Here is a 19,455-nt window from a genome sequence, read left to right as displayed (position 1 = left end):
GGGGTTCACAGGAGAGGGAGGGAAAGAGAGATGTTTAGGAGCATTGGTTTAGTCCAGTGAGTCCCACCGCATCGCCGGCGTGTTTTTAACTAACCCCTATTAGTCTGTGTGAATAATGGGGGCGAAGCTAGAGTGGTGTTTGTGAGACAATGGCGGATCCCGAAGGGGCCCTGGGCCGGGTCTTTTATACAAAAATGTCTGTAGAGTCCAAACGGTTTGAGCTACAAACTATTAAAAGCTGAGACTCACACGAACATGCACATGTAACATATTTTGGTCTATGAGACTCACAAGATACACAAGAGTCGTTAGAAGGTAAGGGGTTCTTCTACATAGAAGATCATAGGAAATCCCAGGACATCGTGTCTATAATACTGTAATAAGCTCACATAGTTGCTGTCACAAACACCAAACAGTTGTCACTGACTAGTTGGATATTAATTTCCCAATGAGCAAACCATTTCTGTACTTCCAGCATTCATATAAATTCATTTTTATCAGGTTTTTGCTTTGGCAGACCTTATTTTTTAAATTGACATTTGCCAATAAAACTCATGAATGCAACTGTTTATGTCAAATTATTTTGTGTTCTACTTGTAGCCCTGGTTGTCTTGAAAATATTGTGAGGCTAAATATAAGGGCTGGACATGTAGTTAAATGAAAGTCAGATAAATGAAAATCCGAATTTTGCTGGGATCTTGAATAGAATATCAAAGCATAAGATAAACACAGGAAAGAATAACTAAAATAGAACAGTCTGACATTTCTGGCATGCGGCAGGCACTTACTGGGGAGTGTCCATAAGATCTGTTCTCCCACTGGTTCAAGCTGAAGTTGTATTTAACCAGGTCCCCCAGAGCTCGGTTCAAGTCAAACCCTGAAATATCAAACAGCACCAACCATACAGAACCAGTTAACCAATTACATCATGACATGCATTGAAAGCCACAATGATTACTATGCAGAGCCAGTTGTCCAACAGCAATAAGGTCAAGGTCTTCTGTGAAGCCGTGTACTGCTACTCGCCTCATCTAAACTGGGTTAATGTTAACCAAGCCAAACAATACTCCTGAGTGGGTCGGTACCGGGTCCAGTTAGACAATGAATCAGCACATAAAGTGAAAACAAATCAACCCTAACATCCTGACTAACAACACCCTCCTAACTAACAACACCTGAATTAGAATAGTATACAGTATTGGTATACCTTGGGCATGTAAAATATTTGTACAATGGGATCCACCACTATATATATATATATATATATATTTTTTAAACACAGTTGTTCAGTGTTCTATCCCTCACCTCCAAACAGGTACATGGCTCCAGTGGAGGACAGGTAGACCCCAGCAGAGCCGGTCCGGGGGGGAGTGTAGGGGTAGCCCCCGCTCACCTGCCACCACTGCCCCGCCCCACTGTCATCACGGAGACCCAACTGACAGCTCTGGCCCAGGAAGTCCGAGCTGCAGAGACAACGCTCTCCTCTCTGAGAGAGGAAGAGAAAGAAGGAGAACGAAAGAAAGTGTGAGAGAAATCAGCAATCAATGATATTACAATATGTAAAGGAAAGGAGGGTCATTCAACCCCTATTTATGTTGCTGCTGTGCTGGTTTCCCCTTCTGTGTTTGAACTCAAATGTATACCCTGCTTAATAATTAAACTCCTTAGGTAGCCTTGTACATAGGTTCCCTCAGCTAGCTGTCTCCAGCATCTGTTGGCTGTCCACTTTCCATCATCGCCTAACTCATCCCAACCTTTGTTTTATTGCACTGTAATAAACCAACATCTTGTCTGTATGTTGTCTAAAGCCTGCACAGTTTCCAATGTGGATAATAAATTATCCCTTCCTCTTCTTACCTTGTCACAGGTGCCATGCAGGATGCAGGCCTGGGGACACAGAGGGGTGGTACAGTCGGCTCCTCCCCAGCCCAGGTGGCACTGGCACAGGGATGAGGCTGTGTCACAGCGCCCGTGACCTCCGCAGGCTCCAGGGCACACAGAGAACGAGTAGGTGGCATTGAAGCCCAGGAGGTTGTAGTTGGCATCGCTGAAGAGGTGGAGCAGCATCTGGAGGGAGGAGAAGAGAGAAAGGATGTGAAGGGGGCAATGACAACTTCGAGTCAGAAACCTCTAGCTGTCACTCTGAATTATGTGTGCTGAAATCAAATTGAGGCCATAGAAACCCGTCAATCCATCCATCCATTTACTGCTGGTATGAAAAGTTTCCCCACTCAAATCCCCAGCAGTCGGAGGTTGATATCTGACATCTCAGAACATGTCTAGTTCCACCTTCCATAGATAATGATGTGGTTACCTTGCCAGACTTGGCTTCTATGGGCTGCGGCAGGGTGGTGCCACTCAGACTGGCCAGTAGAGGGCTCTGGTAGGAGTCTCCATCGTAGACGAACAGGTAATCGTAGGTGCATTCTGTCTCCATGAAGGTGAAGTTCAGGACGATACGGTAATTGCTGCTGGGGGCTTGGAGAGAATACAGGAAATAAATGTCAGTCTGATAATTTAGAGTTTACTTAATTTGCTCTACACAGGAATTTCCTTGGCATATCTTGAGATCCATGTATTCACATTAAACTGACATTCAACCATGACAACTAATCTATCAACACACACTGTCATCACAGCACTCAGTTTTCCCACCAGTGTCTCACTCACCTTTGATGAGCCACTCGCAGTTCCCGTTTACAGAGTAGTTCCCTGGCCCGTCTGTGACGTACCCTGGGGGGCCCCTCAGCACCTGTCTGTGGCCCTTACAGTCTCCTGCCCAACACCCAGGGGCCACCAGCAGCAAGCCCAGCAGGGGGACATGGAGGAGGGAGGCCATCCTCTCCCCCACCTGGAATAGGTGGAGAAGGGTGAAGAAGATGGGGTTGTCTGATTACCTTGCTCACAAGCCGGGAACCTAGAAACGGTTCAAACAAGCAATGCAACTTCAGTGAGATGGACTACATTGCTAAAAATATTTTACAAAGAGGTTACATTTCAACATAGGATGAAAGATGCTCTAGTTTTGCCTATATGTCACATCAGTGTTGCATTCTGGTTACAGCACCATATGTACAGAGTCAAAAATCTAAAACTCTGCAAGATAGGCATTAGGCAATAACTTGCAATCAAAAATCTGCCAAATACATATTGCAGTCACATACAGCAGTAACCAAACAGGCTAAAAAAAGCTGTGCTGGCAGGTAGAGAAGAGATTATTTCATTTATGTCCATGGCACAGTGACAACTTGAGGAATGTGCTTTTCATATGAGACTAGTGTTACTAAGGATCCAATTATTTATGTCTCTAAGAAAGGTACATTAATTATTCACATTTTGTAAAGTGACAACAGTCAGAGCCAGAGGTTATGTAGTAATCTGACAACGTGTCACCCCCACACTGTAGAAGATTCGGGTTCTGTCAATATGACAAAAACTCATTGATTTGAATTTCAAACATATTCAAATAGTTACTAGTTACACTTTAATAAATTTTCTAGATAGATATTCATAGCTAATCATCATCGCAGTTATTCTGTCTATGGGTGCTGCTCTGTTCCTAGTTTACTAATCAGCAAAAATCTCAATTGAATCACGTTTAGCAGATCATTTTAACGAATAAGAAAACGCATATATAGCTAAATGCCAGGAAACGGTGAGCGAGCAGCTAGCTAGTAGCTATCAAAACAATTCTAACTATCCGCAGACAATCGCTAACTAACTAGCTAACCTTAACTGTTTTTGCTATGGCTAGCTAACTTGCCATTAACAGAACAGCTAAATACAAACTTTGCACGTTGCTAGTAGCTAGTTAGTTATAACCAGTTAGCCAGCAAGCGAGTATTGAACGTTAGCTAGCGTAGCGGATTTGCTGTTATTTTGAAAGCGACACCAGTCACCACACTAGCAGAGCCTAGAACCGTTACGTTAGCTTACCTTCCCATGCATTTGTGATACTCACCAGATCCCGTGTCTCCGTCCCCATGATATTTTACATTGTCAGTGAGTTATGAGCGACACAATGCAAAACTGCTTGTGAGGTAGCTAAGGTTAGCTAGAAGTGGCTACCAAAGAGGGTCGTCGGAATCCAGCACTGGAATCCAGTCCCAGGCGTCCGGAATCACGGGAGGTCACGGACCACCCTCCGTAGGGACTCGCGCTTACTGGTTGGCTGCTAGCCAGTTAGCGAGCAAGCTAACTTTACTCCTGATACAAAAGCGCAGTCGTTGGCCATCTATTCAAAGATGGTTAGCTAAATCATAATAATAATGAAATATATCTGTCGCAGCTTCAGACACATCTTCATAATTTAGCCATACATTACGCTCTTACGCCTTAGCACATTGCCTGACGCCATGTAATGTTTGTTGTTTTTGTATATGGCAGCCTCTCACACAAAAGGCTCCTCTTCTTCTTCTTTCAAGTTTTATGGCACACTACACCTATTGGTGTATTGCCGCCACCTACTGTACGGGGTATTGAAACAAAAACAAAAAATATTCCATTGTACGCGCTGCTTCTTCTTCTTCTTCTTTAAGGTTTTATGGCAGACTCCACCTTTTGGTGTCTTGCCGCCACCTACTGTACGGGGCATTGAAACAAAACATATTCCATTGCGGGAAGGGGGGGCCGACGTCATACAAAATAAAAAAACAAAAAAATAAAAAACATCCCACTCCTTCAGTCACAGATTTCCTCTCTGTTTGCGCTGTTCAGTTGATAACCAATGCAATAAACGCTACCAAGTCCACTTTCTTAACATGCAACATGTCAGTATCCCTCTGTTGACAAGGAATATTATCTGGTGTCTCTACTCCTACCACAATTACTTCTTCAATTTCACTCCATTCTTCCACTCTTCTCACCGCCTCTGTATAGGAGACATGCTGGACAGCCCTTACTCTTGCCTCCTCCGTCTCCTTCACCCTAACAGGACACTTCAGAAATGTAGGTGCATGTTCACCTCCACAATTGCAGCATTTGGGCTCAGCTGGCATATGATACCCCTCCCGTCTACATACACATGACACATGACCAAATAATTTGTATTTATTACACAGCATGGGTTTGGGCACGAAGGCTCTCACAGGGAATCTCATAAAACCCAAATGCACGTGAGAAGGGAGAGACTCTTCATCAAAAAACAGTAGAACGGATGGAGTGCGCTCCATCCACCATGCGGGTCAGTCAGTACGCACAAACCACTTGATCCAATTATTCCCATATACTCTTTGCTTTAACTTCTAGCGCCATCCCATAGATAACACCCTTGATAGGCGCCATGCTTCGAAGATCCACACACGACACATTCCAATCCACTATATTATTGAGTCGCAGAGCATGCTCCTTCTGTTCCATTATATCAGTGGAGGCTGCTGAGGGGAGGACGGCTCATGATAATGTCTGGAATGGAGTCAATAGAATGGCATCCACCACATACGACACCTTCTGCACTACTCTGACCCTGGCCACCTCAACCTCAAAAGGCTCCTCATCTATCCATCACAAAAATTGTAAAATATATATATATATATTTAAACGTTCAAAAATTGACCAAATAAATTGGAAACCGCAGCATTGCCCTCCCTAATAGCATTCTGAGAGAAACACCTGAGAAAGTATGAATATTGATAAATAGAAACGGTGTAATGCAAAGTGTGGTAGTTTTGATTTTTAATCAGATGTAGTGTCTACCAGTTAAACCTTATTTACCATAGCTATAGCTGCTGTGCATCACCCAACAAGTGCATTGGTGGTGAATCAGGTGTATGTAGGCTTTAAACACTCAATCCATTTATTCATCATTTTACAAAATCAGTATCAGTACATACAACTTATTCCAACATAGATTACTGGTTAAACAAACATTGAATAGTGTCTGAACATCCCCCAGAGGCAAAGCTTGACTGATTCAACAGTTGTATTGTTTAAAAAAAACAATTAAACATAAAAAGACAAACTCTAGTTTCCCATAGTATGTTTAAAAAATTAAATAATGAATGAATAATATAAATACAATCAATTTGATTGAGAGCAAAACACTGAAAGACAATGAAAAGTAAGAAATTATCATAATGCATTATTTCATGTCATATGATCAAATTGTCACTTAATGTTTCAAAGAAAAACCTACATCAAGTCACTATAATAACATACAACACTGTCAAGAACATATGCAATCATGTGCCTTACTAGATTTATTTTACATTAGACGAACAAATAAAGCATCATATAGAATAGGCTTGTACAAAGACTAAGACAATTTGGCATAGACTAATTAGTAAATTAATGGTACCCGAACTACCCGCACTGACTCCATCTTGCACTGACCCTACGCACACTCCCTAGACTAATATATATATATATATATATATATATATATATATATATATATATATATATATATATATATATATATATATATATATATATATAGTGGGTTAAAAAAGTATTTAGTCAGCCACCAATTGTGCAAGTTCTCCCACTTAAAAAGATGAGAGAGGCCTGTAATTTTCATCATAGGTACACGTCAACTATGACAGACAAATTGAGATTTTTTTTCCCAGAAAATCACATTGTAGGATTTTTAATGAATTTATTTGCAAATTATGGTGGAAAATAAGTATTTGGTCATCTACAAACAAGCAAGATTTCTGGCTCTCACAGACCTGTACCTTCTTCTTTAAGAGGCTCCTATGTCCTCCACTCGTTACCTGTATTAATGGCACCTGTTTGAACTTGTTATCAGTATAAAAGACACCTGTCCACAACCTCAAACAGTCACACTCCAAACTCCACTATGGCCAAGACCAAAGAGCTGTCAAAGGACACCAGAAACAAAATTGTAGACCTGCACCAGGCTGGGAAGACTGAATCTGCAATAGGTAAGCAGCTTGGTTTGAAGAAATCAACTGTGGGAGCAATTATTAGGAAATGGAAGACATACAAGACCACTGATAATCTCCCTCGATCTGGGGCTCCACGCAAGATCTCACCCCGTGGGGTCAAAATGATCACAAGAACGGTGAGAAAAAATCCCAGAACCACACGGGGGGACCTAGTGAATGACCTGCAGAGAGCTGGGACCAAAGTAACAAAGCCTACCATCAGTAACACACTACGCCACCAGGGACTCAAATCCTGCAGTGCCAGACGTGTCCCCCTGCTTAAGCCAGTACATGTCCAGGCCCGTCTGAAGTTTGCTAGAGTGCATTTGGATGATCCAGAAGAGGATTGGGAGAATGTCATATGGTCAGATGAAACCAAAATAGAACTTTTTGGTAAAAACTCAACTCGTCGTGTTTGGAGGACAAAGAATGCTGAGTTGCATCCAAACACCACCATACCTACTGTGAAGCATGGGGGTGGAAACATCATGCTTTGGGGCTGTTTTTCTGCAAAGGGACCAGGACGACTGATCCGTGTAAAGGAAAGAATGAATGGGGCCATGTATCGTGAGATTTTGAGTGAAAACCTCCTTCCATCAGCAAGGGCATTGAAGATGAAACGTGGCTGGGTCTTTCAGCATGACAATGATCCCAAACACACCGCCCGGGCCACGAAGGAGTGGCTTCGTAAGAAGCATTTCAAGGTCCTGGAGTGGCCTAGCCAGTTAATTTGCAAATAAATTCATTAAAAATCCTCCAATGTGATTTTCCGGATTTCTTTTCCTCATTTTGTCTGTCATAGTTGACGTGTACCTATGATGAAAATTACAGGCTTCTCTCATCTTTTTAAGTGGGAGAACTTGCACAATTGGTGGCTGACTAAATACTTTTTTCCCCCACTGTATATATATATATATACATACATACACAGTGCATTCGGAAAGTGCCCTTGACTTTTCCCACATTTTGTTACATTACAGCCTTATACTAAAATTGATTAAACAAATGTTTTCCCTCATCAATCAACACACAATACCCCATCAGGACAAATCGAAAACAGTTTTTTCTTAATTTTAGGAAATGTATTCAAAATAAAAAACAGAAATACCTTATTTACATCAGTATTCAGACCCTTTGCTATGAGACTCGAAATTGAGTTCAGGTGCATCCTGTTTCCATTGATCATCCTTGAGACGTTTCTACAACTTGATTGGAGTCCACCTGTGGTAAATTCAATTGATTGGACATGATTTCGAAAGGCACACACCTGTCTATATAAGGTCCCACAGTTGACAGTGCATGTCAAAGCAAAATCCAAGTCATGAGGTCGAAGGAATTGTCCGTAGAGCTCTGAGACAGGATTGTGTTGAGGCTCAGATCTGGGGAACGGTACCCAAACATTTCTGCAGCATTGAAGGTCCCCAAGAACACAGTGGGCTCCATCATTCTTAAACGTAAGAAGTTTGGAACCACCAAGACTCTTCCTAGAGCTGGCTGCCCAGCCAAACTGAGCAATCGGGGGAGAAGGGCATTGGTCAGGGAGGTGACCAAGAACCCGATGGTCACTCTAACAGAGCTCCAGAGTTCCTCTATGGAGATGGGAGAACCTTCCAGAAGGACAACCATCTCTGCAGCACTCCACCAATCAGGCCTTTATGGTAGAGTGTCCAGACGGAAGCCACTCCTCAGTAAAAGGCACATGACAGCCCGCTAGGAGTTTGTCAAAAGGCACCTAAAGGGCTCTCAGACCATGAGAAACAAGTTTCTCTGGTCTGATGAAACCAAGATTGAACTCTGCCAAGCATCACGTCTGGAGGAAACCTGGCAGCATCCCTACAGTGAAGCATGATGGTGGCAGAATCATGCTGTGGGGATGTTTTTCAGCGGCAGGAACTGGGAGATTAGTTAGGATCGATATAAATGTGCTAGCAGTTTTTTATTTGTAATACATTTGCAAAAATGTCTACAAACCCGTTTTTGCTTTGTCATTGTCGGGTATTGTGTGTAGATTGATGGGGGGGGGGATTTAAAAAAAATCAATTTTAGAATAATGCTGTAACGTAACAAAATGTGGAAAAAGGTCAAGGGGTCTGAATACTTTCCGAATACACTGTACAGGTGCAGCTCAATAAATTAGAATATTGTGGAAAAGTTCAATATTGTAGACTCAAGGTGTCACACTCTAAATCAGCTAACTAACTCAAAACACCTGCAACGGTTTCCTGAGCCTTTAAATGGTCTCTCAGTCCAGTTCAGTAGGCTTCACAATCATGGGGAAGACTGCTGACTTGACAGTTGTGCAGAAGACAGTCATCAACACCCTCCACAAGGAGGGAAAGCCTCAAAAGATCATTGCTAAAGAAGCTGGCTGTTCACAGAGTGCTGTATCCAAGCATATTTATGGGAGGTCGAGTGGAAGGAAGAAGTGTGGTAGGAAAAGGTGCACAAGCAACAGGGATAACCGGAGCCTTGAGAGGATTGTCAAGCAAAGGCCATTCAAAAATGTGGGAGAGCTTCACAAGGAGTGGACTGAGGCAGGAGTCAGTGCATCAAGAGCCACCACGCACAGACGTATCCAGGAAATGGGCTACAACTGTCGCATTCCTCGTGTCAAGCCACTCCTGAACCAGAGGCAACGTCAGAAGCGTCTTACCTGAGCTAAGGAGAACAATAACTGGTCTGTCGCTCAGTGGTCCAAAGTCCTCTTTTCAGATGAAAGTAAATGTTGCATTTCATTTGGCAATCAAGGTCCCAGAGTCTGGAGGAAGAGTGGAGAGGCACAGAATCCAAGTTGCTTGAAGTCCAGTGTGAAGTTTCCACAGTCAGTGATGATTTGGGGAGCCATGTCATCTTCTGGTGTTGGTCCACTGTGTTTCATCAAGTCCAAAGTCAACTCAGCCGTCTACCAGGAAATGTTAGAGCACTTCATGCTTCCTTCTGCTGACAAGCTTTATGGAGATGCTGATTTCATTTTCCAGCAGGACTTGGCACCTGCCCACACTGCCAAAGGTACCAATACCTGGTTCAATGACCATGGGATTACTGTGCTTGATTGGCCAGAAAACTCGCCTGATATGAACCCTTAGAGAATTTATGGGATATTGTCAAGAGGAAGATGAGAGACACTAGACCCAACAATGCAGACGAGCTTAAGGCCGCTATCGAAGCAACCTGGGCTTCCATAACACCTCAGCAGTCCCACAGGCTGATCGACTCCATGCCACGCCGCATAGATGCAGTGGTTCATGTAAAAGCAGCCTCAACCAAGTATTGACTGCATGTACAAGAACATACTTTTCAGAAGGCCAACATGTCTGTATTACATTTCATTTTTTCACTGGTCTAATGTCATATTAAAATTTTCTGAGATATTGAATTTGCGGTTTTCATGAAATGCAAGCCGTAATCATCAATATTAAAACAAATACAGGCATGAACTATTTAACTTTTCGTGCAATTAATCCACAATATATGAGTTTCACTTTGTTAATTGAATTATTGAAATTACTTAACTTTTCCACGATATTCTAATTTATTGAGCTGCACCTGTATATAATATACAGTACCAGTCAAAAGTTTGGACACCTACTCATTCAAGGGGTTTTCTTTATTTTTTACATTGTAGAATAATAGTGAAGACAAACTATGAAATAACACATATGGAGCCATGTAGTAACCAAAAAAGTGTTAAACAAATCAAAATATATTTTATATTTGAGATTCTTCAAATAGCCACCCTTTGCCTTGACAGCTTTGCACACTCTTGGCATTCTCTCAACCAGCTACAGTTGAAGTCGAAGTTTACATACACTTAAGTTGGAGTCATTAAAACTCGTTTTTCAACCACTCCACAAATTTCTTGTTAACAAACTATAGTTCTGGCAAGTCAGTTAGGACATCTACTTTGTGCATGATACAAGTAATCTTTCCAACAATTGTTTACAGACAGATTATTTCACTTATTCACTCTATCACAATTCCAGTGGGTCAGAAGTTTACATACACTAAGTTGACTGTGCCTTTAAACAGCTTGGAAAATTCCAGAAAATGATGTCATGGCTTTAGAAGCTTCTGATAGGCTAATTGACATCATTTGAGTCAATTGGAGGTGTACCTGTGGATGTATTTCAAGGCCTACCTTCAAACTCAGTGCCTCCTTGCTTGACAACATGGGGAAATCTAAAGAAATCAGCCAAGACCTCAGAAAAATAATTGTAGACCTCCACAAGTCTGGTTCATCCTTGGGAGCAATTTCCAAATGCCTGAAGGTACAACGTTCATCTGTACAAACAATAGTACGCAAGTATAAACACCATGGGACCTCGCAGCCATCATACCGCTCAGGAAGGAGACGCATTCTGTCGCCTAGAGATTAACGTACTTTGGTGCAAGAAGTGCAAATCAATCCCAGAACAACAGAAAAGGACCTTGTGAAGATGCTGGAGGAAACAGGTACAAAAGTATCTATATCCACAGTAAAACGAGTTCTATATCGACATAACCTGAAAGGCCGCTCAGCAAGGAAGAAGCCACTGCTCCAAAACCGCCATAAAAAAAGCCAGACTACGGTTTGCAACTGCACATGGGGACAAAGATCGTACTTTTTGGAGAAATGTCCTCTCTGGTCTGAAAAATATAACTGTTTGGCCATAATGACCATCGTTATGTTTGGAGAAAAAAGGGGGAAGCTTGCAAGCCGAAGAACACCATCCCAACCATGAAGCACGGGGGTGGCAGCATCATGCTGTGGGGGTGCTTTGCTGCAGGAGGGACTGGTGCACTTCACAAAATAGATGGCATCATGAGGAAGGAAAATTATGTGGATATATTGAAGCAACAGCTCAAGAGATCAGACAGGAAGTTAAAGCTTCGTCGCAAATGGGTCTTCCAAATGGACAATGACCCCAAGCATACTTCCAAAGTTGTGGCAAAATGGCTTAAGGACAACAAAGTCAAGGTATTGGAGTAGCCATCACAAAGCCCTGACCTCAATCCTATAGAACATTTGTGGGCTGAACTGAAAAAGTGTGTGCAAGCAAGGAGGCCTACAAACCTGACTCAGTTACACCAGCTCTGTCAGGAGGAATGGGCCAAAATTCACCCAACTTATTGTGGGAAGCTTGTGGAAGGCTACCTGAAACATTTGACCTATGTTAAACAATTTAAAAGCAATGCTACCAAATACTAATTGAGTGTATGTAAACTTCTGACTCACTGGGACTGTTATTAAATAAATAAAAGCTGAAATAAATAATTCTCTCTACTGTTATTCTGACATTTCACATTCTTAAAATAAAGTGGTGATCCTAACTGACCTAAGACAGGGAATCTTTACTAGGATTAAATGTCAGGAATGGTGAAAAACTGAGTTTAAATGTATTTGGCTAAGGTGTATGTAAACTTCCAACTTCAACTGTACATGCATTTCAATTAACAGGGGGGGTATACAGAAGATAGCCCTATTTGGTAAAAGACCAAGTCCATATTATAGCAAGAACAGCTCAAATAAGCAAAGATAACTACTTTAAGACATGACGGTCAGTCAATCCGGAAAATGTCAAGAACTTTGAAAGTTTCTTCAAGCGCAGTCGCAAAAAACATCAAGCGCTATGATGAAACTGGCTCTCATGAGGACCGTCACAGGAAAGGAAGACCCAGAGTTACCTCTGCTGCAGAGGATAAGTTCGTTAGAGTTACCAGCCTCAGAAATTTCAGCCCCCAAAAAAAGCTTCACAAAGTTCAAGTAACAGACATATCTCAACATCAAATGTTCAGAGGAGACTGTGTGAATCAGGCCTTCATGGTCGAATTGCTGCAAAGAAACCACTGCTAAAGGACACCAATAAGAAGAAGAGACTTGCTTTGGCCAAGAAACATCAGACCGGTGGAAATTTGTCCTTTGCTCTGGAGTCCAAATTTGAGATTTTTGGTTCCAACCGCTGTGTCTTTGTGAGACGCGGTGTGGGTGAACGGATGATGTCCACATGTGTATTTCCCACCGTAAAGTATGGAGGAGGAGGAGGTGTTATGGTGTGGGGGTGCTTTGCTGGTGACACTGTCTGTGATTTATTTAGAATTCAAGGCAGCATTCTGCAGCAATACGCCATCCCATTTGGTTTGGGCTTAGTGGGACCATCATTTGTTTTTCAACAGGACAATGATCCAACACACCTCCAGGCTGTGTAAGGGCTATTTTACCAAGAAGGAGAGTGATGGAGTGCTGCATCAGATGACCTGGCCTCCACAATGCCCCAACCTCAACCCAATTGAGATGGTTTGGGATGAGTCGGACCGCAGGGTGAAGGAAAAGCAGCCAACAAGTGCTCAGCATATGTGGGAAGTCCTTCAAGACTGTTGGAAAAGCATTCCAGGTGAAGCTGGTTGAGAGAATGCCAAGAGTGTGCAAAGCTGTCATCAAGGCAAAGGGTGGCTATTTGAAGAATCTCAAATATAAAATATATTTTGATTTGTTTAACACTTTTTTGGTTACTACATGATTCCATATGTGTTATTTCATAGTTTTGATGTCTTCACTTTTATTCTACAGTGTAGAAAATAGTAAAAATAAAGAAAAACCCTTGAATGAGTAGGTGTTCTAAAACTTTTGACCGGTAGTGTGTGTGTGTGTGTGTGTGTGTGTGTGTGTGTGTGTGTGTGAATGTATATACACACACACACACACACACACACACACACACACACACACAACCATATACACACTCACTCACACACACTACATCGACACTCCCACACAAATCCCACACACATTCACTACATACGCACGCACACACACACACGCAAACCGACAACACAAACATACACACATACACATTACACACACGCACTTTTACCCATTTACTGCTGCTGCTCTGTTTTTTATTTTACTATTCTATTATCTATCCTGATGACCAGTCACTTTACCCTGCCTTCATGTACATATCTACCTCAAATACCTTGTACCCCTGCACAATGATCTGGTACTGGTACTGCCTGTACATAGCTCCATTCTTGTGTATTTTATTTTATTCCTCTTATGTTACTATTTTATTTTGATCTTTAAACTCTGCATTGTTGGGAAGGGCATTTCACGGTAAAGTCTACACCAGTTGTATTCGGCGAATGTGACAAAAAAAAATTGATTTGTTTTTTCCACATATAATTAATTACACACAGATACATAATTAAATCAGTAAACCTATCAATAAATCCCCGAACACAACTAAATTAGACAGAAAATAAATTCTTACCACTGGAACCCTCTAGTCCTAGAAAATCCCTATGTATAATAGCTCAGCAATCTAAACATACCAGTTAAAGAATATAATTGCCAAAACATTCCCTCATGTAATACATGCCTGCATACTGTACATCCTATGGAAAGCCTAGGAATACTGCTATGGCACATTTTCAAATATGATTGTCACCATACAAAAGGCCTTGATCCAAACCTCCTCAAAGCAAACCTATAGCCACAGTGAAACTCATACTAGAATACAACCACACCACACTGACAGCTTAAACAGAGTAAGGCCCCATCTATTCAGGAGCACTTTACATCCATGTTAGGCTGCCTTCCGACTATAACATGTGACCTCTATCTAAGTGAGTACTACTACTGCCTATCAGCTATTGAACCAGACTCTTAGCAAGCTGTAGTGACTGTCACACTGCCCTGTCATGCAGTATGAATGGTCACCTTGGCCGGGTTAACCTCCATCGGGGTGCTGTGGAGCCCAGGACCAAATATGGGGAACACTCTCTCTGTAAACTCGTGTGTGAAGGTGCACAGGTGCTTCCCACCGTTGCCTGCGTCCCAAAATGACACCTCCCCCTTATCCAAGTTTAGCTTGACCCGGATCCTCTCCGGCCGCCTCTCCACGGCCAGCACAGTGCGTTTGCCCGTCAGGGCGTTGTACACCCCTTTGCTCAGCCCGATGGTCCACACTCCCCTGTCTGTGGACACGGTGAACTTCCTCTTGCGAGCCACAGACTCCTTACAGACTCCCAGGATCCACTTGGGGTTGTCTCCGACATGGACCTCCCAGCGGTGCTTGCCGGAGCGGAAGCCCTCAGCTCCAAGGACGAAGACACAGGGGTCGAAGCGCTCGGGGTTGTCCAGGAGGGACTGGCGCTCTGGGCTGTCCCGTACGCTGGCCAGGTCTGGGGACATGGAGAGCCAGGGAGAGGCCGTGTTAGGGTCCATCACCACTGGGACTGGAGAGAGAGAGAGAGATGTGTTACAAAACATTATGAATGAAGCATAACTGTTGCTCAAAGTGTTTCCTCCTTCATTCAAAACATTGACCCCTTACACGTTATATAGCCTTCCACACCCATTTTATTGTGTGTCATAACTTACGTAGCAAGTTATAACCCTAACCTAACCCCTTGTCCTTTAGTACATGTACTCACTGCATGTGACGTGAGCCTGCATGCTCTTCCAAATGTTGTATCCCAGAGAGCCCACGTGCTTGGCCATGTTCAGGAGAGCATCTGAGGGATTTTGGGGGTCTTCACAAGGCCACTGGGCTCTGTGAAAACATGCCATCATAGAAGATGACCATGATATTAGAGGGAGGGTACATGAACTGTAGGGCAACTGATAGGATGTTACTGTACTTACTTTTTCTTTAAGGCTGGGAAGTTCTGAAAAATAACAACACAATTGAATCCATTAGTTCATTGTGAATAAGATCGACAAATGCTTGCATTCAAAAATGTCTCACTGTCATGCACAGTGACAATGTACAGTTAGGATGAGAGAGGGAGACCCCCCCCCATGAGGGGACCCCTCCTGCTTACCTTCAAGAAGGTTAAATCCTCCGCCCCATCTCCCTCTTCACTGTTTGGACCAGCTTAGTGAGGGCAGCGATGTCACAGGTCAAGGAGTAGATCCTGTCCTCCATACTGGATCTCTTGTCCTCCTCCTCGTCTGCCAGAGCCTTCAGCCTGGCAGCCTCCTCTACACACAACACCTGATGGAGCCTCTCAAACTCTGCCTTGATCTGCTTCTCTGCCTGTTCGGCCTGGCTCTGGGTACGAGAGAGGTTGGAGGAAGAGTGATGTTCTGTAATGATACTGACATACCTCATTCATATATCATACAACATAACTCATCTATAGACTATAATTATAGTTTCATCTAGAGGCTTTCCTAGAGTTTTTCCTTGTTAGGACTCCAGGCCCTAGGTTTGATCTACAGTCAACTATTCTGTTTATTTCCCATTCTTTCTGGAGGCTCAAGGACTCTCAGCTTGTCCATACTCATAACCAGTCAAACAGGTTGGTTCACATATCTCATTACAGAACAAATGACAGTATGACGAACATCAAACTGTTGGGCTCTGGATAGGGCACACCCATCTAGATATAACTAGTGAGGGCATCAAAGAGCTCTAACAAATCCCATTATCTTACACAAAACCTTCACCAAGATTTGTCCACATGACATTGACACATGGGCATTAGTCATGGTAATGGATAGGTCCTACTGTGTAGATGTCAGCAGGTCAAACAGATACAATATTATAGTACCTTTATGAAATCGACTGTGTTAGGGCATTTCTTTTTCATTCTCTTGAAGGACTCCACTTTCTCCTCCAATATGTTGACTTTAATTGTCAGTTCTTCCTGCAATAGAACACATAAAACACAATTAATATCCATATTAGTTTGTGATCTAGTTACTACCAGATAATAAAAAAACATACATCAACTTATTTGCAGTATTGTTTCAGGTCCTAAGCAATTGGGTGTTGACTAAGGGGGGGTGGGGACTCGGGGCAATAAAGCCTTGTTCACACTGCAGGCCTTAATGCTGAAATCAGTTTTGTTTTTCAAATCTGTTTTGGAATGCTGACTGTCCAAACAGCAAGTTACAAGTGACCAAATCAGATGTGTGTGTTCAGACAGCAGTCATTTGCTGACATGGCTACGCTAGTTGTCATAGTAATGACAGGTGTGGCCACAGTGGTGTAGGCTGATTGGTGGTGGTGCTCGTGGTTCCTATCACTCAGAAGTTATGTAGCAAGCTAAGGAGACAACAATGCCTGCCGGGAAAGTTTTATTGCTATAAGCACTAACTTGGGGAGGGAGAGCAATGGCGGAAGCAGAAGCAATGCTTGATTCTGTTGGTGCGAGTGAAGATAGATATTTCAGTATTTCACAAAGAATGGAGCTAAAAGGGCTAAAGTTGTAAATGAAGATAAGCTTCAGTATGATAACGCCTCATTCCTTGTTGGAGTGCGATTCATGAGGAAGGATGTTTTTTGGGGAAACCCGTTTGCGGTCACAAAGATGGTGAAGGATGCATTGGGAGAAGTGGAGTCAGATTGACCAGGAGTGGTATGATGTTGATTTCATGTGTGTCAACAGAACAAAAGGAGAAAGCACAAATTATCAATGTATGAAGTGGAATGCTATGATTATCGGAGTAGGTCACCAATAAAAGGTGTCATATCTGGCATCTCTATGGCTATTGAGGCTTCATGGTTTAAGATGCACATGCCAGGAGTAGTTGATTCACGTCGCTTAACCCACACTGTGAATGGAAAGGAGGAAAACCTTTCTGTGTTATTGATGTTTGATGAAGAATTTCTCCCAACCCATGTAAAGCTGGGATATATGAGATATGTGGTGCGAGCTTATGTACAAAAGCAACTTCAATGTCATAAATGTAAAAAGTTTGGCCATGTGTCAAGTGTTTGCAAACGGAATATAATTGATGAAGAGTCTGAGGATGCACAATGTTACCATTGTGATGGGAATCACGTTCCAGAGTTCCCTGAGTGCCCTGTTAGGGTGAAGGAGGTTGAAGTAGCAAGGATCAGGGCTGTTGAGAAGGTCTCTTATTCAGAGTCAGTGAAAATTGTCGAAGCAGTGAGTAGAGATGATGAAGCTATGGCAGTGGATACCCAACAGTCTGTGGATGTCAGTCAGTTGAGAGATCCTGAAACACTGATCGTGAAGGTTGATTTTGTTGCGTTCATTGCGCAGGTGTTTAATTGTACAGGACAAACTAACAACAACAAAAATCAAAGAAACTGGAAATCATTGTGAAAGCGGCTAAAAGTTTCTTAGATCACCAGGATTTCACATCTGAAACTTTGCAGGGAATAATGTCTGAAGATGCTTCCCCCTCTCAGGCCCCAGAACCTGTGTAGGGATCGGAGTACATTTGACTAAGTGAAGGAGTACATTGACTTTTGTTTTGTTTTTTTGAGAATAATATGAGTGTTTTATTTTGTATTATTATTATTTATTAATTTTCGTTCTCAGTTCTACCCCACCCAGTAGGTGGCGACAATACCCTTTTGGATGTAGTCCGCCAATACAATCTTGAAGAAGAAGAAGACCTGCCATGGACGTTTCCCAGGTGCTTTGAATGTTCCAAATCATAGCGTAAGAACACTTTTAAAGCCTCAAAGGATAAGATGATCCAACTTTCAAAACGAGTCCTTTTTGGCTAGCCACAGCAGTTCAGACACAAGTCGCATGCCCAGGAATCAGATTTGTATCTGACTTCAAACCACCTATGAAGGGCCAAAGCGGTGAGGGAGTAGCGCCCTTCTCAAATGAACAGTAATCTGCAGCGCTTTATCATGTTGTCAACAAGGCAGCATGGTGCATCGTTCAGAAACATACAACATCTATTTTCCGTAAAATAAATGTTATAATTTTCAAAATAGTTTTCATTGGGAAGACAGATAAAGCGTTTTTTATTAAAAGCAATCACTTTGTATGTCAAAACACAGCATCCTATTAATTACTCCACGTGCTTAACCTATGTCAATTTATGTATTGAGCCGACTTCGCCGTCGGCCAGAGCGTGGCACCTGGCTCAAGCCCGGGAGGCAAACCGGTCCAAAACTAATGCAATCACTTTTCACCCGCCCACAAACTCCTCCCACCGCGGAAACCCGGCCCAGATAATGGGAATCTCCTCACTCTCACCTTACAAAACGGCGCCCCCTTGTTGAGTGGCAGCAGCTCGCGAGTCCGATGTAGAGGGACACAGGTTACAAAGAGGCACGTTACTGATTGCGTTCGGTCCCCGCCAGCACTTCTCCTTCTGAAAGGACTCGGTGGCGGCCATCAGCGCCCGGTTGGAGATTGGTTGCTCGCCGTCGCAGCTCTTCCTGCACACGGGACAGTTCTGCCCCAGCGCCTTCCAGCTTTTCTCCAAGCACTCCTTGCAGAAGCTGTGGCTGCAGGAAAGAAGCACGGGCTCCCGGTAAAGATCTTTACACACCGGACAGGTCAGGTCCTCCTGAAGGAGGAATGAACCCTCTGACATTTCCTAATTCCAAGCACTTTCAGCCATGGTGTCGCTGTCCGCTCTGCAGGCCCTTTCAGATAACGCGTAAAGTTTACTTTCGCTTTCTTCAAAATGCTCCTTTTTATACGCTGACAGTTGTCCAGAGACACTCTTCCGTTCTGTTTGACGGTTTTCCTTTATTCTTTGTAGATTTGTTGACGCCAACACAAAACTTTAGTTTGGAAACAGGTAAAATTTGCCTTTTTGGAGAGCCGTAACCTGGAGTTCCAACTGTGACCTCCCTTCAGACTT

At 42.9% G+C, this 19,455-nt stretch overlaps 1 protein-coding gene and 1 pseudogene across 2 annotated transcripts in view; both read right to left on the bottom strand.

The window, feature by feature from the left end:
- Window positions 1-4,394, bottom strand: part of LOC311121636 (multiple epidermal growth factor-like domains protein 8) — a 30,486-nt gene extending 26,092 nt beyond the window's left edge. Inside the window, exons 1-6 of the mRNA XM_084157983.1 lie at window positions 3,962-4,394; window positions 2,671-2,851; window positions 2,315-2,478; window positions 1,858-2,067; window positions 1,306-1,486; window positions 789-877 (exon numbers count right to left, since the gene is read on the bottom strand). Of these exons, the coding sequence (XP_084014109.1) occupies window positions 789-877; window positions 1,306-1,486; window positions 1,858-2,067; window positions 2,315-2,478; window positions 2,671-2,851; window positions 3,962-3,985 (849 nt within the window). The 5' untranslated portion in view covers window positions 3,986-4,394. The remainder of the gene's footprint in view (window positions 1-788; window positions 878-1,305; window positions 1,487-1,857; window positions 2,068-2,314; window positions 2,479-2,670; window positions 2,852-3,961) is intronic.
- A 9,232-nt stretch (window positions 4,395-13,626) lies between these two features.
- LOC311121956 (zinc-binding protein A33-like) lies at window positions 13,627-19,209 on the bottom strand (annotated as a pseudogene). The gene is made up of 6 exons (XR_014615274.1): window positions 18,840-19,209; window positions 16,422-16,517; window positions 15,690-15,919; window positions 15,511-15,533; window positions 15,300-15,418; window positions 13,627-15,101 (listed from the first exon to the last, which is right to left on the bottom strand). The product of XR_014615274.1 is annotated as a zinc-binding protein A33-like (transcript).
- Between the last annotated feature and the right edge of the window lie 246 nt (window positions 19,210-19,455).

The sequence above is a fragment of the Coregonus lavaretus genome (assembly GCF_964263955.1).
Source record: "Coregonus lavaretus genome assembly, chromosome: 3".
Lineage (NCBI taxonomy): Eukaryota > Metazoa > Chordata > Actinopteri > Salmoniformes > Salmonidae > Coregonus > Coregonus lavaretus.
Note: the sequence above shows the minus strand (reverse complement) of the source record. Positions and strands in the feature narration are given on the sequence as shown.